Source organism: Salvelinus fontinalis, chromosome 14 (assembly GCF_029448725.1).
Source record: "Salvelinus fontinalis isolate EN_2023a chromosome 14, ASM2944872v1, whole genome shotgun sequence".
Lineage (NCBI taxonomy): Eukaryota > Metazoa > Chordata > Actinopteri > Salmoniformes > Salmonidae > Salvelinus > Salvelinus fontinalis.
The window spans coordinates 36,269,831-36,293,500 of NC_074678.1; the positions used below are offsets into that span (position 1 = coordinate 36,269,831).

The following is a 23,670-nucleotide window of genomic DNA, read 5'->3' on the forward strand; positions in this document are numbered from 1 at the left end:
ACGTAACAAGCCAGTAATGCAGTACTGCATCTTCATCTTCTTTGTCCCTCTCTCCCACTTCTTCTCTCACTCCATCTCACACAGTCATCTCCAATCTGTCATCTTCTTTGTCCCTCTCTCTCACTTCTTCTCTCACTCCATCTCACACAGTCATCTCCAATCTGTCATCTTCTTTGTCCCTCTCTCTCACTTCTTTTCTCACTCCATCTCACACAGTCATCTCCAATCTGTCATCTTCTTTGTCCCTCTCTCCCACTTCTTCTCTCACTCCATCTCCCTCAGTCATCTCCAATCTGTCATATTTAGAAAAACCCAGTGCTCCCACCCCCACCCCCAAAACACTTTCTCTTTCAGAGCTAGTTCCAGAAGTCAAACCTCAACTCCCCCTTACAAGTTAGGATCAGTCATGCCTTATCAATGGATTTTGAAAAACTAGTCAAATGTCTTCAGCTGTGTCTCTGCTCTGTATCACTCTATTCTACGTAGAAGCTCCTCCACAAAAACATCCATCATCTTCTCCCTCAATCCCTCCCCAGGTCCAGGACAAGTCGTTCATCCTGTGCATAGTGAACGTCCAGCCAGAGATCCCTGTGAAACACCTGAAGAACCTGAACACAGCTCCCAGCTCCAAGCTGCTCTATCACCGCCTGGACCTGCTGGGTCAGCCCTCCTCCTGTCTGCACTTCAAACAGCTGGCCACTGTCGGTAAGACCTGAGGCCACGTAGGCAATGACTGTGAGAGAGGAACTAGGCTTGAGGCAGAGATTTTAGAGCTTTACATTTAGTCTCTATTTTCCTCTCTCTGTCAGAGAGTCCTACAGTGATGCTGTCTGCAGGGAGTTTCTCCTCGCCCTACGAACACCTCAGCCAACCAGAGACCAAACGCATGGTGGAACACTACACTGCCTACCTCAGTGATAACACACGCCTCATAGCCAACCCTGGACTCAAGGTACTCACACAATCACATTTGACAGTCATTAACACAGAGAAGCCAAACCAATATCAAACACGTATCTTCTGGAAAGACTTGTGAGCCAAACCACACTAGCTAACACCACCAAAAGAAAGACAACGAACTGCCCCTCAAGTCTCTTAGCTCCACTGCCTTCTTTGTCTTTTAGGTGAAGCTGGAGAAAAGCTCCATGTTTTTAACAGCTTGTGTGCACAGCATTTTTATCCCCTCTGAATGTGGTGGAGAGACAGAGACTCTGTACGTGGTGGGGGAGAGACTGAGAGACTCTGTACGTGGTGGGGGAGAGACTGTGGTGAGAGAGTGTGGGAGAGACTGAGAGACTCTGTACGTGGTGGGGGAGAGACTGTATGTGGTGAGAGAGTGTGGGAGAGACTGAGAGACTCTGTACGTGGTGGGGGAGAGACTGTATGTGGTGAGAGAGTGGGGGAGAGACTGATAGACTCTCTGTACGTGGTGAGAGAGTGGGGGAGAGACTGAGAGAGTGGGGGAGAGACTGAGAGACTCTGTACGTGGTGAGAGAGTGGGGGAGAGACTGAGAGACTCTCTGTACGTGGTGAGAGACTGAGAGACTCTCTGTACGTGGTGAGAGAGTGGGGGAGAGACTGAGAGACTCTGTACGTGGTGAGAGATTGGGGGAGAGACTGAGAGACTCTCTGTACGTGGTGAGAGACTGGGGGAGAGACTGAGAGACTCTCTGTACATGGTGAGAGATTGGGGGAGAGACTGAGAGACTCTGTACGTGGTAAGAGAGGGGGGAGAGACTGAGAGACTCTCTGTATGTGGTGAGAGAGTGGGGGAGAGACTGAGAGACACTCTGTACGTGGTGAGAGATTGGGGGAGAGACTGAGAGACTCTGTACGTGGTGAGAGAGGGGGGGAGAGACTGAGAGACTCTCTGTACGTGGTGAGAGACTGGGGGAGAGACTGAGAGACACTCTGTACGTGGAGAGAGATTGGGAGAGAGACTGAGAGACTCTCTGTACGTGGTGAGAGACTGGGGGAGAGACTGAGAGACACTCTGTACGTGGTGAGAGAGTGGGGGAGAGACTGAGAGGCTCTGTACGTGGGGGAGAGACTGAGAGACTCTGTACGTGGTGAGAGATTGGGGGAGAGACTGAGAGACTCTCTGTACGTGGTGAGAGACTGAGAGACACTCTGTACGTGGTGAGAGAGTGGGGGAGAGACTGAGAGACTCTCTGTACGTGGTGAGAGAGTGGGGGAGAGACTGAGAGACTCTCTGTACGTGGTGAGAGACTGAGAGACACTCTGTACGTGGTGAGAGACTGAGAGACACTCTGTACGTGGTGAGAGAGTGGGGGAGAGACTGAGAGACTCTCTGTACGTGGTGAGAGGGGGGGGCGGGCTGAGAGACTCTGTACGTGGTGAGAGATTGGGGGAGAGACTGAGAGACTCTGTATGTTGTGTTAGAGTGGGGGAGAGACTGAGAGACTCTGTACGTGGTGAGAGAGTGGGGGAGAGACTCTCTGTACGTGGTGAGAGAGTGGGGGAGAGACTGAGAGACACTGTACGTGGTGAGAGAGTGGGGGAGAGACTGAGAGACTCTCTGTACGTGGTGGGGGAGAGACTGAGAGACTCTCTGTACGTGGTGGGGGAGAGACTGAGAGACTCTCTGTACGTGGTGAGAGAGTGGGGGAGAGACTGAGAGACTCTCTGTACGTGGTGAGAGAGTGGGGGAGAGACTGAGAGACTCTCTGTACGTGGTGAGAGACTGAGAGACACTCTGTACGTGGTGAGAGACTGAGAGACACTCTGTACGTGGTGAGAGAGTGGGGGAGAGACTGAGAGACTCTCTGTACGTGGTGAGAGAGTGGGGGAGAGACTGAGAGACTCTCTGTACGTGGTGAGAGATTGGGGGCGAGACTGAGAGACACTCTGTACGAGAGAGATCCTGATCTGGGCCTACCTTACATTAAAGAGAGAGCTCAGCTCCTCTTCTCTTCTCTGTCTATATCGCTCTCTCCCTCTAGTCGTCGGTCAGGAACGAGGTGATGGCGACCAGTCACGTCACAGATGAATGGATGACACTCATGGAGATGAGTAGCCTCAACTGCTACATTGTTCGCCGTTACATAGCAACGCCCAATGGGGTGCTTCGGATTTACCCCGGCTCACTCATGGACAAAGCCTTCGATCCGACCCGGAGACAATGGTGAGTTTTATTTGGTGCTTGTGGGGGCGCAGTTCCAGACTCCTAGAGAGGGATGGGAAGTTGAGTCCTGCTCCACAGTGTTTTGGCCCGGTTCTCATAGCTTTCTGTTTACGCCTGGAATGATTCACTTTCTATGGAACAGTCTCAGTTCTACTAAATCCTTCATGACACTTTTCATTTTGAACAACAGTCTGGAGTAGTCAGATATATTTTACTATCAATGTTTCAGTCAATATCTGTTAACGTTTTTCCCAGCCTTTAGTTAGTAGACAGTATCCACATGTATTGTCGTGGAATTAGCATGCTGTGTTTTGTTTTTGTTTCCTATCACACTGACCATGCTCTCTGACCTCTAACCCCTGACCCAAACAGGTACCAGCACGCTGTGGCGAACCCTGGCCTCATCACCTTCACCGGGCCTTACCTGGATGTGGGCGGGGCCGGATACGTGGTCACCATCAGCCACACCATCCACACCTCCAGGTACTGTAGGAGGACAAACACAACATCTTCCTCACCATCCACACCTCCAGGAGGACAAACACAACATCTTCCTCACCATCCACACCTCCAGGTACTGTAGGAGGGCAAACACAATATCTTCCTCACCATCCACACCTCCAGGTACTGTAGGAGGGCAAACACAATATCTTCCTCACCATCCACACCTCCAGGAGGACAAACACAACATCTTTCTCACCATCCACACCTTCAGGTACTGTAGGAGGACAAACACAACATCTTCCTCACAATCCACACCTCCAGGTACTGTAGGAGGACAAACACAACATCTTCCTCACCATCCACACCTCCAGGTACTGTAGGAGGGCAAACACAACATCTTCCTCACCATCCACACCTCCAGGTACTGTAGGAGGACAAACACAACATCTTCCTCACCATCCACACCTCCTGGAGGACAAACACAACATCTTCCTCACCATCCACACCTCCAGGAGGACAAACACAACATCTTCCTCACCATCCACACCCCCAGGTACTGTAGGAGGGCAAACACAACATCTTCCTCAGCATCCACACCTCCAGGAGGACAAACACAACATCTTCCTCAGCATCCACACCTCCAGGAGGACAAACACAACATCTTCCTCAGCATCCACACCTCCAGGAGGGCAAACACAACATCTTCCTCAGCATCCACACCTCCAGGAGGACAAACACAACATCTTCCTCACCATCCACACCTCCAGGAGGACAAACACAACATCTTCCTCACCATCCACACCTCCAGGTACTGTAGGAGGACAAACACAACATCTTCCTCACCATCCACACCTCCAGGTACTGTAGGAGGGCAAACACAACATCTTCCTCACCATCCACACCTCCAGGTACTGTAGGAGGACAAACACAACATCTTCCTCACCATCCACACCTCCAGGTACTGTAGGAGGACAAACACAACATCTTCCTCACCATCCACACCTCCAGGTACTGTAGGAGGGCAAACACAACATCTTCCTCACCATCCACACCTCCAGGTACTGTAGGAGGACAAACACAACATCTTCCTCACCATCCACACCTCCAGGAGGACAAACACAACATCTTCCTCACCATCCACACCTCCAGGTACTGTAGGAGGACAAACACAACATCTTCTTCACCATTCACACCTCCAGGAGGACAAACACAACATCTTCCTCACCATCCACACCTCCAGGTACTGTAGGAGGGCAAACACAACATCTTCCTCACCATCCACACCTCCAGGTACTGTAGGAGGACAAACACAACCTCTTCCTCACCATCCACACCTCCAGGTACTGTAGGAGGGCAAACACAACATCTTCCTCACCATCCACACCTCCAGGAGGACAAACACAACATCTTCCTCACCATCCACACCTCCAGGAGGACAAACACAACATCTTCCTCACCATCCACACCTCCAGGTACTGTAGGAGGACAAACACAACATCTTCCTCACCATCCACACCTCCAGGTACTGTAGGAGGACAAACACAACATCTTCCTCACCATCCACACCTCCAGGTACTGTAGGAGGACAAACACAACATCTTCCTCACCATCCACACCTCCAGGTACTGTAGGAGGACAAACACAACATCTTCCTCACCATCCACACCTCCAGGTACTGTAGGAGGACAAACACAACATCTTCCTCACCATCCACACCTCCTGGAGGACAAACACAACATCTTCCTCACCATCCACACCTCCAGGAGGACAAACACAACATCTTCCTCACCATCCACACCTCCAGGTACTGTAGGAGGACAAACACAACATCTTCCTCACCATCCACACCTCCAGGTACTGTAGGAGGGCAAACACAACATCTTCCTCACCATCCACACCTCCAGGAGGACAAACACAACATCTTCCTCACCATCCACACCTCCAGGTACTGTAGGAGGGCAAACACAACATCTTCCTCACCATCCACACCTCCAGGAGGACAAACACAACATCTTCCTCACCATCCACACCTTCAGGTACTGTAGGAGGACAAACACAACATCTTCCTCACCATCCACACCTCCAGGTACTGTAGGAGGACAAACACAACATCTTCCTCACCATCCAAACCTCCAGGTACTGTAGGAGGACAAACACAACATCTTCCTCACCATCCACACCTCCAGGAGGACAAACACAACATCTTCCTCACCATCCACACCTCCAGGTACTGTAGGAGGACAAACACAACATCTTCCTCACCATCCACACCTCCAGGTACTGTAGGAGGACAAACACAACATCTTCCTCACCATCCACACCTCCAGGTACTGTAGGAGGGCAAACACAACATCTTCCTCACCATCCACACCTCCAGGTACTGTAGGAGGGCAAACACAACATCTTCCTCACCATCCACACCTCCAGGTACTGTAGGAGGACAAACACAACATCTTCCTCACCATCCACACCTCCAGGTACTGTAGGAGGGCAAACACAACATCTTCCTCACCATCCACACCTCCAGGTACTGTAGGAGGACAAACACAACATCTTCCTCACCATCCACACCTCCAGGTACTGTAGGAGGACAAACACAACATCTTCCTCACCATCCACACCTCCTGGAGGACAAACACAACATCTTCCTCACCATCCACACCTCCAGGAGGACAAACACAACATCTTCCTCACCATCCACACCTCCAGGTACTGTAGGAGGACAAACACAACATCTTCCTCACCATCCACACCTCCAGGAGGACAAACACAACATCTTCCTCACCATCCACACCTCCAGGAGGACAAACACAACATCTTCCTCACCATCCACACCTCCAGGTACTGTAGGAGGGCAAACACAACATCTTCCTCACCATCCACACCTCCAGGTACTGTAGGAGGGCAAACACAACATCTTCCTCACCATCCACACCTCCAGGTACTGTAGTAGGACAAACACAACATCTTCCTCACCATCCACACCTCCTGGAGGACAAACACAACATATTCCTCACCATCCACACCTCCAGGAGGACAAACACAACATCTTCTTCACCATCCACACCTCCAGGAGGACAAACACAACATCTTCCTCACCATCCACACCTCCAGGTACTGTAGGAGGACAAACACAACATCTTCCTCACCATCCACACCTCCAGGTACTGTAGGAGGACAAACACAACATCTTCCTCACCATCCACACCTCCAGGTAGGAGGGGTCAAGGGTCAACCACAGTCCCAGGCTCTGATTGGAAGAAACCCAGTTGGACTGGACTGTATCTATGTCACACAGAGTGATGGTGATACACCATTCTCGTTACCAGGGCTACCTGATAAACACTTCTAGATTTTGATTTGTGACTGTTGATGAAATTGAAACGTTCTGTTTCTTTAGTATTTTTAATGATACTATGTTCTTCTATTTTCTTCCTAACTTTCCGTTTAGCAGACACATTCATCGTATGGGTGTCCGCAGTAGGAATCAAACCTGACCCTGAGCCACATAATAACATTTTCTCAAGCAATACATAGAGCAAAACAGGAAGAAGTAGTGGGAAATAGACAGACTAATGTTCTCATTTAGTCTGTGATCTGAATGTGTAGTGGTCCTGGCAGTCTGCTGTTTGTGCCTGCTGACTACAGTTACAACATTACTCGTTCATCTCAGAGGAGGCTGTGGACGGGAGGCAATCACCAACACCCAGGCACACCCAGGCACACCCAGGCACACACACACACACACACACACACACACACACACACACACACACACACACACACACACACACACACACACACACACACACACACACACACACACACACACACACACACACACACACACACACACACACAGAGAGAGCTCACACACACACACACACACACACACACACACACACACACACACACACACACACACACACACACACACACACACAGAGAGAGCTCTGATAAGGCAGGCTCAGTCTGTTGATGTTGGTGAGCATGTCCTGTGGTGTCTGTAGTATACCGAGACTCTGCTCTCAAATACGGCTCCCAAGAGCTGCAGCACATGGTTTTCAGGATAGGTTTGCATGCACAAGCAGGGAAGGTAGCTAGAGAATAACAGATGTGTACTGTTGAATAATGTTCTCTCCTCTCTCTGTGTAGTTCTCAGATGGCCTCAGGGTATGCAGTAGCAGTAATGGGGATAGACTTCACACTGCGTTACTTCTACAAGGTTCTGCTGGACCTGCTACCCATCTGCAATCAGGACAAGGGCAACAAGATCCGGTACGTCTTTCATTGAGGCTCATTCTCTCTTGTTACAGGCTTTTTGACTGTTCCTCATAGGGATCCTGAGGGACAACCCAATGAGGTTTTTAAGACTCTCGGAATCTAATTTGAATGGCACTTTCACCTAGTCCTCCAACATCCCAGCATGCCCTCTGCTACGTGGGAGAAATCTTCCCTGAGTCTCTCTCTTTGGTATCTATTGTGGTCCACAAATTAACTTTATGCTGGTTACAAAGAGGGTGAGAGAGGGAGAAGCTTGATTATAATTACATTTCAGAAAAATCCTGTTATGCTAGATTCTGCTGCTATATTCTCTCTTTCTCTTTTCTGTCTGCCTTTCCACCCCTACTCTTCCCTCCCTCCCTCCAGTTTCTCTCTCTCTCCCCCTGCCTCCCTCTCTCTCCCCCTTCTCTCTGCAGTCCTCTCCCCCTTTCTTTCTTTCACTCTTTACCCTGTCTCCCTCTCTCTCTCTGTCGGAGAGTCTTCAGTGGTTCATGTTTAACAGGAGGAAGGGGATGGAGGTTAGGCTGAATGACTTTCTATCCTGCAGGTTGGGGTAATATGGGGCTCAGGTGTGACGATACACAGAGCTAATCTGGAGCCTGGCCCATGTGGTGTTCTTAACACTCAGAGTTTGCTCTCTCTAACACCACCCCTTGTCTCTCCTGACTTAACACTGCTCTCTTCGCCCTCCACGTCCACTGTAATCGCTCTGGCTCTCTCCCTCTTGCTGCGGAAAGGGGAGTCTGAAGTTCGGGTTCTATTGTGTTTAAATCTGATGGATTTCAGTGGACATGTGTATTTGATATAAGTGTATTAAGTTAAATTGGTTGTACTGTTCCATAAAATTAATAATACGTCAACTGTATTTTCTCTCTCTCGCTTTCTCTCTCTCTCTCTCGCTTTCTCTCTGTCTCTCTCTGTCTCTCTCTGTCTCTCTCTGTCTCTCTCTCTCCGTCGATATCTCCTTCGCTCTCTCTCGCTTTCTCTCTCTCTCTCTCTCTCGCTTTCTCTCTCTCTCACTTTCTCTCTGTCTCTGTCTCTCTCTGTCTCTCTCTCTCCGTCGCTATCTCCCTCGCTCTCTCTCGCTTTCTCTCTGTCGCTCTCCCTGTCTCTCTCTGTCTGTCGCTCTCCCTGTCTCTAACTCTCTCTCCCTCGCTCTCTCTCGCTTTCTTGCTATCTATTTTGCTCTCTCTCTCTCTATAGGTGTTTTATCATGGAGGACAGGGGTTACTTGGTGGCCCACCCCACCCTCATCGACCCTAAAGGCCACGCTCCAGCCGAGCGGCAGCACATCACACACAAGGAACCTCTGGTGGCCAACGACATCCTGAACCATCCTAACTTTGTCAAGAAGAACTTGTGCAACAGCTTCAGCGACCGCACAGTCCAACGTTTCTACAAGTTCAACACCAGCATCATTGTGAGTAGGGGCTCAGAGAAAATACAAACTCCATCTAGACACCGTTGCCCTTGAGCACACAAAAAACTATACATACCTCGGCCTAAACATCAGCGCCACAGGTAACTTCCACAAAGATGTGAACGATCTGAGAGACAAGGCAAGAAGGGCTATCAAAAGGAACATAAAATTTGACATCCTAATTAGGATCTGGCTAAAAATACTTGAATCAGTTATAGAACCCATTGTCCTTTATGGTTGTGAGGTCTGGGGTCTGCTCACCAACCAAGAATTCACAAAATGGGACAAACACCAAATTGAGACTCTGCATGCAGAATTCTGCAAAAATATCCTCTGTGTACAACGTAAAACACCAAATAATGCATGCAGAGCAGAATTAGGCCGAAACTCGCTAATTATCAAAATCCAGAAAAGAGCCGTTAAATTCTACAACCACCTAAAAGGAAGCGATTCCCAAACCCTCCATAACAAAGCCATCACCTACAGAGAGATGAACCTGGAGAAGAGTCCCCTAAGCAAGCTGGTCCTGGGGCTCTGTTCACAAACACAAACAGACCCCACAGAGCCCCAGGACAGCAACGCAATTAGACCCAACCAAATCATGAGAAAACAAAAAGATAATTACTTGACACATTGGAAAGAATTAACCAAAAAACAGAGCAAGCTAGAATGCTATTTGGCCCTAAACAGAGAGTACACAGTGGCAGAATACCTGACCACTGTGACTGACCCAAACTTTGACTATGTACAGACTCCGTGAGCATAGCCTTGCTATTGAGAAAGGTCGCCGTAGGCAGACATGGCTCTCAAGAGAAGACAGGCTATGTGCACACTGCCCACAAAATGAGGTGGAAACTGAGCTGCACTTTCTAACCTCCTGCCAAATGTATGACCATATTAGAGACACATATTTCCCTCAGATTACACAGACACACAAAGAATTAGAAAACCACAACTCCCATATCTACTGGGTGAAATTCCACAGTGTGCCATCACAGCAGCAAGATTTGTGACCTGTTGCCACAAGAAAAGGGCAACCAGTGAAGAACAAACACCATTGTAAATACAACCTATATTTATGTGTATTTATTTTCCTTTTTGTACTTCAACTATTTGCACATCATTACAACACTGTATATAGACATAATGACATTTGTAATGTCTTTATTCTTTAGCAACTTCTGTGAGTGTAATGTTTACTGTTAATTTTGTTTATTTCACTTTTTGTTTATTGTCTATTTCACTTGCTTTGGCGATGTTAACATATGTTTCCCATGCCAATAAAGCCCTTTGAATTTAATTGATAAGACATGTTTTCTGTCTCTCTCTCTTGCTCTGTCTCTCTCGCTCTCTTGCTCTCTCTCTTGCTCTGTCTCGCTCTCGCTCGGTTTCTCTCGCTCTGTCTCTCTCTCGCTCTGTCTCTCTCTCTCGCTCTGTCTCTCTCTCTCGCTCTGTCTCTCTCTCTCGCTCTGTCTCTCTCTCTCGCTCTGTCTCTCTCTCTCGCTCTGTCTCTCTCTCTCGCTCTGTCTCTCTCTCTCGCTCTGTCTCTCTCTCTCGCTCTGTCTCTCTCTCTCGCCCTGGCTCTCTCTCTCGCCCTGTCTCTCTCTCTCGCTCTGTCTCTCTCTCTCGCTCTCTCTCTCGCTCTCTCTCTCTCTCGCTCTGTCTCTCTCGCTCTCTCTCTCGATCTGTCTCTCTCTCTCGCTCTCTCTCTCTCTCTCGCTCTGTCTCTCTGTCTCTCTCTCTCGCTCTGTCTCTCTCTCTCGCTCTGTCTCTCTCTCTCGCTCTGTCTCTCTCTCTCACTCGCTCTATCTCTCTCTCTCTCGCGCACTTTGCGTCGCTCTCTCTCTCTCTCTCTCTCTCTCTCTCTCTCTCTCTCTCTCTCTCTCTCTCTCTCGCTCTGTCTCTCAATTCAATTTGCTTTATTGGCATGACCTAACAATGTACATATTAAACCCTTCATTTAAATGTTTCCAGGACAAAATGGCAATTTTTTTGTATTTTTAGTACTATTTCTTTACTTTCATGTTTATCTTACGTATTCTAAATTACAAGTATGCATTAAGTTATCTGTAATTGAATAAACATGGCACAACAAATGTAAACATTAATAAATGCATTTCTATAGCTTCCAAAATGTTTTTTACAATGGTGTAGGAGTACCAAGATGGAAGCACAGTGGCTTCAAAACAGCGCCCCCCCCCCCCTGTCTGTCATCTAGTGTATAGACATAAATCATTGGATAAACCCTTGTCTAGTACCATATTTCACTATGTTCCCCCTCTCTCTCTCTCGCTCTTCCTTCACAGGGTGACTTGACTAACCTGGTCCACGGGAGCCACTGCTCCAAGTACCGTCTGACCCGTATCCCTGGCACCAACGCTTTCGCTGGCATCGTCAACGAGACGTGTGATTCGCTGGCTTTCTGTGCCTGTAGCACCGTGGACCGCCTCTGTCTCAACTGTCACAGGTGAGATATACAGTCACAGGAGTTATAGAGTTACAGAGGAAATAAGATGGTGTTTTCATATTTCTATTCATGAACTCAATGAATTCTATGAGGTATCTGTTTAACTTGCTTTATTAGGGGTGAATATTTGCGTCACAAAGTTAATTCATTGCAATTTTGTTGGTTTTCAGTCATACCTTTCATGGATCTATATTCTTAGAACATGGCTGTAACTGTTGTCCCTGTGTTGTACAGGATGGAGCAGAATGAGTGTGAGTGTCCATGTGAGTGCCCCCTGGAGGTCAACGAGTGTACTGGCAACCTCACCTACACTGAGAACAGGTGAGTCAAGAACCACAAGAACCGTCCTGCATGTTAAAAAAGCTCACATTTCTGTTTTGTTTGTATGTTTAGATGTGTATTGCTCTACTGTAATGTAGATAGATGTATGTGTGTTTGAATGTGTGTACTCGTGTCTGTACTGAATGAAGCCTTTTCTATAGTGCCCACAGGTTGTGATTGACTCTGTCACTGTGTCATCAGGCTGTCTGTCATGATAATCAGATGGCTGTGACCATTCCTCAGAAACACCGGTGTCCTCAGTTAGCCATTAAACTGTGACTAGCATTGACAGCAACTGTCTGTCTGGCTAAGGCTCTTTGTGAGAGGATAGAGGGATGCTAGAGAAAAGATCGTCCACAAAGCTGCTGTCAGGCTGCAGTCATGCATTCATGTAGTGTTCCCTCTGTTGTGGTTGATTGAGGTCTTTTCACGTAATGCTAATTACTGCCTAATTTGAAACTGTGACATTATCATTGGTTAGTCATTACCTCCTTGATTCAGTGTGTTGCCAGTTCTCTCATTTGAACTGTGTTTGTCATTGTTGTAGTCTGACTGTGTGGTCATGTGTGTTGTAGTCTGACTGTGTGGGCATGTTCATCACTATGGTTCATCACTATGGTCTGACCGTGTGGTTCAACAGGAACCCCAGCTGTGAGGTGCACCAGGAGCCCCTGTCTCTGACAGTGATGGACTCCAGTCTGCAGGACACCCTGCCCCAGTGTATCAACACCCGCTGCAGCCAGCGCTTCACTAGCAGGTTGAGTACAGCCCACAATCATTGCCCACAGCTACAGCCCACAGGCTACCACTACAGCCCACTTGCAAAAGTATTCATCCCCTTTGGCATTTTTCCTATTTTGTTGCCTTACAACATGGAATTAAAATAAAAAATATTGTGGTTTGTATCATTTGATTTACACATGTCTAACACTTTGAAGATGTAAAATATTTTATTGTGAAACAAACAAGAAATAAGACAAAAGAACTGAACTTGAACATACATACAGTGGGGAGAACAAGTATTTGATACACTGCCGATTTTGCAGGTTTTCCTACTTACAAAGCATGTAGAGGTCAGTAATTTTTTATCATAGGTACACTTCAACTGTGAGAGACGGAATCTAAAACGAAAATCAGACTTTAAGTAATTAATTTGCATATAATTGCATGACATAAGTATTTGATCACCTACCAACCAGTAAGAATTCCGTCTCTCACAGACCTGTTAGTTTTTCTTTAAGAAGCCCTCCTGTTCTCCACTCATTACCTGTATTAACTGCACCTGTTTGAACTCGTTACCTGTATAAAAGACACCTGTCCACACACTCAATCAAACAGACTCCAACTTCTCCACAATGGCCAAGACCAGAGAGCTGTGTAAGGACATCAGGGATAAAATTGTAGACCTGCACAAGGCTGGGATGAGCTAGAGGACAATAGGCAAGCAGCTTGGTGAGAAGGCAAAAACTGTTGGCGCAATTGCTAGAAAATGGAAGAAGTTCAAGATGACGGTCAATCACCCTTGGTCTGGGGCTCCATGCAAGATCTAACCTCGTGGGGCATCAATGGTCATGAGGAAGGTTAGGGATCAGCCCAGAACGACACGGCAGGACCTGGTCAATGACCTGAAGAGAGCTGGGACCACAGTCTCAAAGAAAACCATTAGTAACACACTACGCCGTCATGGATTAAAATCCTGCAGCGCACGCAAGGTCCCCCTGCTCAAGCCAGCGCATGTCCAGGCCCATCTGAAGATTGCCAATGACCATCTGGATGATCCAGAGGAGGAATGGGAGAAGGTCATGTGGTCTGATAAGACAAAAATATAGCTTTTTGGTCTAAACTCCACTCGCCGTGTTTGGAGGAAGAAGAAGGATGAGTACAACCCCAAGAACACCATCCCAACCGTGAAGCATGGAGGTGGAAACATCATTCTTTGGGGATGCTTTTCTGCAAAGGGGACAGGACGACTGCACCGTATTGAGGGGAGGATGGATGGGGCCATGTATCGCGAGATCTTGGCCAATAACCTCCTTTCCTCAGTAAGAGCATTGAAGATGGGTCGTGGCTGGGTCTTCCAGCATGACAACGACCAGAAACACACAGCCAGGGCAACTAAGGAGTGGCTCCGTAAGAAGCATCTCAAGGTCCTGGAGTGGCCTAGCCAGTCTCCAGACCTGAACCCAATAGAAAATGTTTGGAGGGAGCTGAAAGTCCCAAAACCTGAAGGATCTGGAGAAGGTCTGTATGGAGGAGTGGGCCAAAATCCCTGCTGCAGTATGTGCAAACCTGGTCAAGAACTACAGGAAACGTATGATCTCTGTAATTGCAAACAAAGGTTTCTGTACCACATATTAAGTTCTGCTTTTCTGATGTATCAAATACTTATGTCATGCAATAAAATGCAAATTAATTACTTAAAAATCATACAATGTGATTTTCTGGATTTTTGTTTTAGATTCTGTCTCTCACAGTTGAAGTGTACCTATGATAAAAATTACAGACCTCTACATGCTTTGTAAGTAGGAAAACCTGCACAATCAGCAGTGTATCAAGTACTTGTTCTCCCCACTGTACCTATTCACCCCCCCCAAAGTCAATACTTTGTAGAGCCACCTTTTGCAGTAATTACAGCTGCAAGTCTCTTGGGGTATGTCTCTATAAGCTTGGCGCATCTAGCCAGTGGGATTTTTGCCCATTCTGCAAGGCAAAACTGCTCCAGCTCCTTCAAGTTGGATGGGTTCTGCTGGTGTACAGCAATCTTTAAGTCATACCACAGATTCTCAATTGGATTGAGGTCTGGGCTTTGACTAGGCCATTCCAAGACATTTAAATGTTTTCCCTTAATCTACTCGAGTGTTGCTTTAGCTTAGGGACATTGTCCTGCTGGAAGGTGAACCTCCATACCAGTCTCAAATCTCTGTATTTCGCACATCCATCATTCCTTCAATTCTGACCAGCTTCCCATTCCCTGCCGTTGAAAAACATCCCCACAGCATGATGCAGCTACCACCATGCTTCACTGTGGGGATGGTATTCTCGGGGTGATGAGAAGTGTTGGGATTGCGCCAGACATAGCGTTTTCCTTGATGGCCAAAAAGCTCAATTTTAGTCTCATCTGACCAGAGTACCTTCTTCCATATGTTTGGGGAGTCTCCCACATGCCTTTTGGCGAACACCATACGTGTTTGCTTATTTTTGTCTTTAAGCAATGGCTTTTTTCTGGCCACTTCTGTAAAGCCCAGCTCTGTGGAGTGTATGGCTTAAAGTGGTCCTATGGACAGATACTGCAATCTCTGCTGTGGAGCTTTGCAGCTCCTTCAGGGTTATGTTTGGTCTCTTTGTTGTCTCTTTGTTGCCTCTCTGATTAATGCCGTCCTTGCTTGGTCCGGGAATTTTCGTGGGCGGCTCTCTCTTGGCGGGTTTGTTGTGGTACCATATTCTTTCAAATTTTTAATAATGGATTTAACGGTGGTCTGTGGAATGTTAAAAGTTTCGGCTATTTCTTCATAACCCAACCCTGATCTGTACTTCTCCACAACCTTGTCCCTGACCTGTTTGGAGAGCTCCTTGGTCTTCATTGTGCCGCTTGCTTGGTGGTGCCCCTTGCTTAGTGGTCTTGGGGCCTTGGGGCCTTTCAGAACAGGTGTATATTTACTGAGATCATGTGACACTTAGATTGCACACAGGTGGACTTTATTTAACTAATTATGTGACTTCTGAAGGTAATTGGTTGCACCAGATCTTATTTAGTGGCTTCATAGCATACATATGCATGCACCACTTCTCAGTTTTTTAAAATTTTTGAAACAAGTAATTTTTTTAATTTTACTTCACCAATTTGGACTATTTTGTGTATGTCCATTACATGAAATCCAAATAAAAATCAATTTAAATTACAGGTTGTAATGCAACAAAATAGGAAAAAATGGCAAGGGGGATGAATACTTTAGCAAGGTACTGTACTGATTTAATTAAAGCATGTGGTGACGTGTATATACTGATTTAGAAGAGCAAAACAAGTTTCAGATCGCAACACGTTTCCAAAATACATTTGCTGAGATTTAAGGTGAAGAAAATCCATGATGTTGTATGAGTCTTGACCATGACTTGACCTCATACCTTTACTCTGTGATCTTCAGTGACTGTTTTGGCGTGTTGGACTGTGAATGGTGTATGGTGGACAATGATGGGAAGACCCACCTGGACAAACCTTACTGTGCCCTGCAGAAGGAATGCTTTGGGGGCATCCTCGGGGCCAAGAGCCCTTACATGGACGGCATGGGGATGTTGGGTGAGTCTACTCATTGCATACTGTCACAAGGTCATGCAAACATAATGGGCTAGTGGGCTTGATTTCCCCGCATTATGTCCAGAGCTATTTATTTAATGAGTTAGGACCAGAGCAATTTATTTAACCAGTTAGGACCTGAGCAATTTATTTAACCAGTTAGGACCTGAGCAATTTATTTAACCAGTTAGGACCTGAGCAATTTATTTAACCAGTTAGGACCTGAGCAATTTATTTAACCAGTTAGGACCTGAGCAATTTATTTAACCAGTTAGGACCTGAGCAATTTATTTAACCAGTTAGGACCTGAGCAATTTATTTAACCAGTTAGGACCTGAGCAATTTATTTAACCAGTTAGGACCTGAGCAATTTATTTAACCAGTTAGGACCTGAGCAATTTATTTAACCAGTTAGGACCTGAGCAATTTATTTAACCAGTTAGGACCTGAGCAATTTATTTAACCAGTTAGGACCTGAGCAATTTATTTAGAGGCCAACTTGTAGAATGTGTATTATTGTTCTAGACATTCAGTTACACAGCTTTGTATAAATATCCTTCCGTAATGTTAACGGTGAGCTAACATGGCTGCCATAGAATGTAGAAGTGTTATGTAAATAATGCAGAAATCTTATTGGCCCAACTCTCTAAATACATGGCTCTGGTTAGGACCATAGACATCCTGTTAAATGACTTGTGTATTCCAATTCCTAATTCTATGGTTGGGGCATTGAGGTTTCTGCATTATGATGCATTTACATGACACTCCAACATTCTATGGCAGCCATGTTATAACTCACCATTAACATTACATGGGGGATATTTATACAATGGTGTTTAACTGATCGTTTAAAATTAGAACTATATTAATAATTCTACAAGTTGTCCCAACTCTCTAAATACATATCTCTGGCTATGTCATAGTCCTCCTAGGATAATTTGGTTAGCATAATAGATCTAATGTGTTTAAGCCTTCCTCCACTCTCTCTCTCTCCCCTCCCTCCTTCCAGATGAGGAGGTAGCGTCTCTGAACATGATTCGGAGTGCACCGGTAGGGCCGGTTGCCGGGGGGATTATGGGCTGTATCATGGTGCTGGTGTTGGCTGTCTACGCCTACAGACACCAGCTCCACCGGCGCTCACATCAACACATGTCCCCTCTGGCCGCGCAGGGTAAGACACTTCGGCATACTAGAGATGAATGCTACCTAGGACAACTGACTATGGAAATACAGCTAGTTAGTGCATGCAAGTGGTGACACAGGTAGCGGTGACACAGGTAGCCTCTGATTTAGGACATTTTACTGACATTTTAAAACCACTTTGTTATTGTCTTAGTCTGTTATGAAAGTATTCAAATTTAGACAGTAATTGCCCCTAAAATTGCCTCTGTTGTCTGAGCATCAGGTCTTAGTTTTGATAATGAAAGCTGCTGCTAGAGCTGTGGGGATGATTGAATGAACTAATGCCCTGAACTCAATGGCTGACCTGCGCTACAGACAGCAGTATTGTCTTTCCCTAATGAGACCATAAACACTTGTTATTTAATCTGACTAAAGATATGCATGAAAGTAATCTCTTACAATAATACTTTCTTTCCCTTTCTCCTTTCTGCAGAGATGTCAGTGCGGATGTCTAACCTGGATAATGAGCGAGATGAGGACAGTCATGAAGACAGGGGAATCAGTAAGTACTGCAGGAGGATTAGTATTAGTGTACTGTAAGACCTTGACCTGACCTTGTCTTTATTCCTTGTATTAAACCTAGATGTTTTCCTGTCCCGTCCTGCAGTCAGCAACACACGGTTTATTGCTGCGGTGATTGAGAGACACACCCACAGCCCCGAGCGCAGGAGGAGGTACTGGGGACGGTCAGGGACAGAGAGTGACCACGGTAAGACAGTATGACCCCAGAGGAAACAGGCCACTATTGTTCTGCTCTAAAAACCACACATTTTCTGGTTGAGAAGGAGGAGAGTAGTATATAACTCTGTAAAACCACATAACAGATAGGACACCCTGCCCTTGTGTTCCCTCTCTTCTGCCCGTAGATAAGTCTCTCTAGCTAACACTGGTTGTGTAACTACTGATCAGAGAGGAGGAAATTGATGCAGTGGAGAAATACAGAGAGAGTGTAAGAAAGAGGGCGGAGGCGATTCAGGGCAAACAGCAAAGCGTTAAAAACACATTGGCTCTGTTCCTCAGCTCAGTCAGTGGCGTTTTCCCACAGTCCACTCACTCACACAGCTGCTGAAGGGTCTCTGTACTCTCCAGCTACACAGTCACTGAGTCAATGATGTTGTCTAACAGCCTGCAGGCTAGCAGACATCCAGGTATAGGCTTTATTAATACAACCTTTCTCTGTATTATTACCTAAGTCCTGACCTTTCACATCCTCCGTTTCAGGCCCCGTCTCCACGGTTGTTCATGACCCTTTTAACTGTGATTTACTTTTCTCACCTCTTGTGCTACTCGGAAAACGGATGACAAATGGCAGTAGCACTGTTTGAAATGACTTATCATCAATAGATGGAAGGAGTTGAGCAGAGGATAGGAGTGCGGAGCTACGCACTCAGTGCTTCTGAAGTTGGCATCTTTCCTCTCCTCCGGATCCCATTGAAGTCCTCCCCATAGTTCTCTCTGACAGAATTAGAGAACATGTCAAAAGCCTAAGTGACATTCAGAAGCTCTACTAGCCAGGTTATATCAGTACCTCTTTGTTTCGCTTAGATATATACCAATAGATGCCCATTCCTTCTCCCATCTTCCACTCATACCTACCTTCCATTACACTCAGCACAGCAGTGACGATTCTCCTCTTTCCACAGTTGGACTGTTTTATAAAAGTTGATGCTTCGTCTTCTAGAACTAAAGTGCCTGAGGGATGCTAAATGTTGGGATTTGGCAGTATCGGAGGCGGCAGATATGTAATGATGCTTTAATGTCAGTGTCAGTGATGTCAGGGAGTCGGTGGAGGAGGGAGGGAAGTTGGAGAGGTGTTGGAGATGGAGGGATTGATTCAAATTGGCAATCCCCCTCTGATTGCTATCACTCTCTTTCTCTCCACTGCAGGGGCACAAACGTTCCTTAACTCGTCCCTTCATACCAGCTCACGTGCAACGTACACACACACCACTCACTGCACATACAGCTCTCCTTCTCCAGACCTTTCTACAATGATTGAGATGTCACACACGTAATTAATGAGGTGTGATGGCTTAGAATGTTATTCCCTAAACTGTAATTATAGATCGATGGACGTATACTCTGGTGTGTAAAGTCTTGCTGATTCTCTTCTGAAGTCTCTATTGGTCTATCACAGTGTGCTTGTATACTTATCTCCTTTTATGAATGCCTGTGTTTTTTACATAGATGTGTATTAACGTCTGTGTTCCTGTGTGTCGCAACAGGTTACAGCACCATGAGTCCTCAGGAGGACAGTGAAAACCCTCCCTGCAACAACGACCCCTTGTCGGCTGGCGTGGACGTGGGGAACCACGACGACGACCTGGATCTGGACACGCCCCCTCAGACAGCGGCGCTGCTCAGCCACAAGTTCCACCCGTACCGCCACCCGCCCCACCACCAGCTCCACACACACCACCTGCAGGCAGCAGTCACCGTGCACAGTGTGGACGCAGAGTGCTGATCCTCTGTACCCGATCCCTACACAGGCTTCAGCTCTCCTCCAACCCCACCAGCCCTCTGCCTGGCAACATCACTACTAGCTATTCATCCAACACTACCACTACCAACTCCAGACTCCACCACCCATGTGTGCTCCCACTGTGCCAAGCCAGGGTGAAAGGAGTTGGGCTGGGGAGAACAGAGCAGTCCCCCTCCTGGAGGACTCCTTGAAATTCACACACTCCTCCTCTGTTGAGGAACACTAGCTTTGGTAGCCCAGTATAGCCCTGCTCAGAAACATGGGGGGTGTGGTGGAGGCCTCTTTTATTCAAAAGGGCTCTGAACTTGTTTAAAAGTGTAAACAAAGCATCTCAGATTTTTAAGAAGATAACAAATAAGAAATAAATGATTATTTTTCTACTATTTATTGAACTGGATTTGAGAATGATCAGATGCGCGCCTGACAGTGGCTGGAGCTGAACTGAATGAACTCTGGTTGCCAAGGTAACCACCGTGGCTGATCATGGACCACAGAGTGTCCCTGCTGCACATGCCCCTCACTTCCTGTTAAGGACACATCATGAAGAGGAAGTGGTTATTCAACACATATCTGACACAGGTTATCCTTTGGATTATTTTCAGTTGAGAATCAGAAAATCATTGTTATTGTTGTGAAGGTGAAATTAGTTGAACTCTTTGTCCTGACTGAACAAGCTGAATACAATACATTGTATTCACTAATCCACCCTACCAGGCAACCACCAGTCTAGGGCTGGTTTGTGTCAACGGGATGCTGTATGACTGAATATGGATGGGCCATGCCAGGACCCTGGCAGAATGACTCAGACACACAGGAGAGCCATTCCCACACTTTGGTGCCCTGTTATCTGCCTGAACATTAAGGCATAGAGCTGGTGAGAGGGATTGGTTGGTCTGTCTTATCTGACCCCCTCACACTAACATCTGGACCTGGTGGGTCAAGCTATGACTCTTTCTGTCTCTATGCCTGTGGGACCTATCACTGTTGAAGAGAGGTGTGTGTGTACACAGGTTGTGCAACTGTAATGGGGTGTGTGTGTGTTTGGTCTGATTGTATGGAAGTGGTCAGAGCATCTCAATTGAAAGCATTATTACATGGTTTAATTGTTTTGAAAGTGTAATTAGTGAATAGAGATGAAACAATTTTGGTTTCAGCAGTCCGCCTGATTTTCTGATGAGTAATTTCCCCGTTAAAACAAGTGTTTTGTCATGTGATTCATGGATGAACTTCTCCAAATCAAGTCATATTGTATTCATTTAGTTTGGGTGAAGAATGTCTCGTGTTTTTTTTTTTTACCCCCGATCGAAACAGTATAAAGTGTACATACCTTTTTAAAAGACACAAATAGCTATTCATGTGTTGCACTCCATATTTGTATGTTGGAAATGAAATATTGTGTACTCAAAATGATGCTCAGATATATTTGTTTTTTGTGTGATATTTTTCAGTTCATGGTTTGCGACACCTTGGATGTTATTAGGTCTACCTTTCTTTAGGTCCATATTGGATGGAAGACAGACTGACATAGTTGTATTTTAGACACTTAAAGTTGAAGATTTTAAAGTCTTTCAAATCAAACTTTTGTTGAACCATGTAGGGTCAAAATGTCAGAAGACAATGTCAATTGTCAAGAAGAGATTTTATTTTAGACTGCAGTGGAACTTTCTCCCTGTTCGTTGAGTTGGATTAGTTCTAGACAGGATATGGGTCAATTTCATTTCTATTCTTAGAAATTGAATATCGTGTTACTTCCTGAATTGAAATATAATTGACCCCAACTTTAGTTCTAGAGTACCTTTTCATTGAATAATAATGCCATGTCACCTAACGCTACAGCTCATATTATGGGATATTGTGGTACTCTAGTCTCACTGTAGTTAAAAGCAGTAATTCGTTTTAGTCACAGTTATCTCCTACTGTCCTGATCATAACCACCACCACTGAAATTATAGCACTGGACGTTACCCATAACACTACACAGCGATTTTGTCACGTCGGGTTGGTGCATATTTCCAACGGTGCGGCCCCAAAACATACAGTACCGGTCAAAAGATTGGACACACCTACTCATTCAAGGGTTTTTCTTTATTTTTACTATTTTCTACCTTGTAGAATAATAGTGAAGACATCAAAACTATGAAATAACACATATGGAATCATGTAGTAACCAAAAAAGTGTTAAACAAACCAAAATATATTTGAGATTTTAGATTCTTCAAAGTAGCCACCCTTTTCCTCTGACAGCTTTGCACACTCTTGGCATTCTCGCAACCAGCTTCACCTGGAATGCTTTACCAACAGTCTTGAAGGAGTTTCTACATATATGCTGAGCACTTGTTGGCTGCTTTTTCTTCACTCTGCAGTCCAACTCATCCCAAACCATCTCAATTGGGTTGAGGTCGGTGATTGTGGAGGCCAAGTCATCTGTATCGCTGCAGAATGCTGTGGTAGCCATGCTGGTTAAGTGTGCCTTGAATTTGAAATACACTGCTCAAAAAAATAAAGGGAACACTTAAACAACACAATGTAACTCCAAGTCAATCACACTTCTGTGAAATCAAACTGTCCACTTAGGGAGCAACACTGATTGACAATAAATTTCACATGCTGTTGTGCAAATGGAATAGACAAAAGGTGGAAATTATAGGCAATTAGCAAGACACCCCCAAGAAAGGAGTGATTCTGCAGGTGGTGACCACAGACCACTTCTCAGTTCCTATGCTTCCTGGCTGATGTTTTGGTCACTTTTGAATGCTGGCGGTGCTCTCACTCTAGTGGTAGCATGAGACAGAATCTACAACCCACACAAGTGGCTCAGGTAGTGCAGCTCATCCAGGATGGCTCATCAATGCGAGCTGTGGCAAGAAGGTTTGCTGTGTCTGTCAGCGTAGTGTCCAGAGCATGGAGGCGCTACCAGGAGACAGGCCAGTACATCACGAGACGTGGAGGAGGCCGTAGGAGGGCAACAACCCAGCAGCAGGACCACTACCTCCGCCTTTGTGCAAGGAGGAGCACTGCCAGAGCCCTGCAAAATGACCTCCAGCAGGCCACAAATGTGCATGTGTCTGCTCAAACGGTCAGAAACAGACTCCATGAGGGTGGTATGAGGGCCCGACGTCCACATGTGGGGGTTGTGCTTACAGCCCAACACCGTGCAGGACGTTTGGCATTTGCCAGAGAACACCAAGATTGGCAAATTCGCCACTGGCGCCCTGTGCTCTTCACAGATGAAAGCAGGTTAACACTGAGCACATGAGCACATGTGACAGAGTCTGGAGACGCCGTGGAGAACGTTCTGCTGCCTGCAACATCCTCCAGCATGACCGGTTTGGCGGTGGGTCAGTCATGGTGTGGGGTGGCATTTCTTTGGGGGGCCGCACAGCCCTCCATGTGCTCGCCAGAGGTAGCCTGACTGCCATTAGGTACCGAGATGAGATCCTCAGACCCCTTGTGAGACCATATGCTGACACATGCACATTTGTGGCCTGCTGGAGGTCATTTTGCAGGGCTCTGGCAGTGCTCCTCCTTGCACAAAGGCGGAGGTAGTGGTCCTGCTGCTGGGTTGTTGCCCTCCTACGGCCTCCTCCATGTCTCCTGATGTACTGGCCTGTCTCCTGGTAGCGCCTCCATGCTC

General features: G+C 46.5%; 1 protein-coding gene across 2 annotated transcripts in view; it reads left to right on the forward strand.

Moving 5' to 3' along the window:
- cachd1 (cache domain containing 1) overlaps window positions 1–22,791 on the forward strand; it is a 146,341-nt gene extending 123,550 nt beyond the window's left edge. The window contains exons 13-26 of one of the 2 annotated variants that reach the window (XM_055861580.1): window positions 537–705; window positions 810–952; window positions 2,964–3,145; window positions 3,518–3,628; window positions 7,745–7,867; window positions 9,077–9,293; window positions 11,600–11,760; window positions 11,995–12,081; window positions 12,722–12,838; window positions 16,224–16,375; window positions 17,382–17,543; window positions 17,988–18,056; window positions 18,138–18,263; window positions 19,780–22,791. In XM_055861580.1, the coding sequence (XP_055717555.1) occupies window positions 537–705; window positions 810–952; window positions 2,964–3,145; window positions 3,518–3,628; window positions 7,745–7,867; window positions 9,077–9,293; window positions 11,600–11,760; window positions 11,995–12,081; window positions 12,722–12,838; window positions 16,224–16,375; window positions 17,382–17,543; window positions 17,988–18,056; window positions 18,138–18,263; window positions 19,780–20,018 (2,058 nt within the window). In that variant the 3' untranslated portion in view covers window positions 20,019–22,791. The remainder of the gene's footprint in view (window positions 1–536; window positions 706–809; window positions 953–2,963; window positions 3,146–3,517; window positions 3,629–7,744; window positions 7,868–9,076; window positions 9,294–11,599; window positions 11,761–11,994; window positions 12,082–12,721; window positions 12,839–16,223; window positions 16,376–17,381; window positions 17,544–17,987; window positions 18,057–18,137; window positions 18,264–19,779) is intronic. The other variant, XM_055861581.1, reaches the window with a different exon arrangement.
- The last annotated feature ends 879 nt before the right edge of the window (window positions 22,792–23,670 follow it).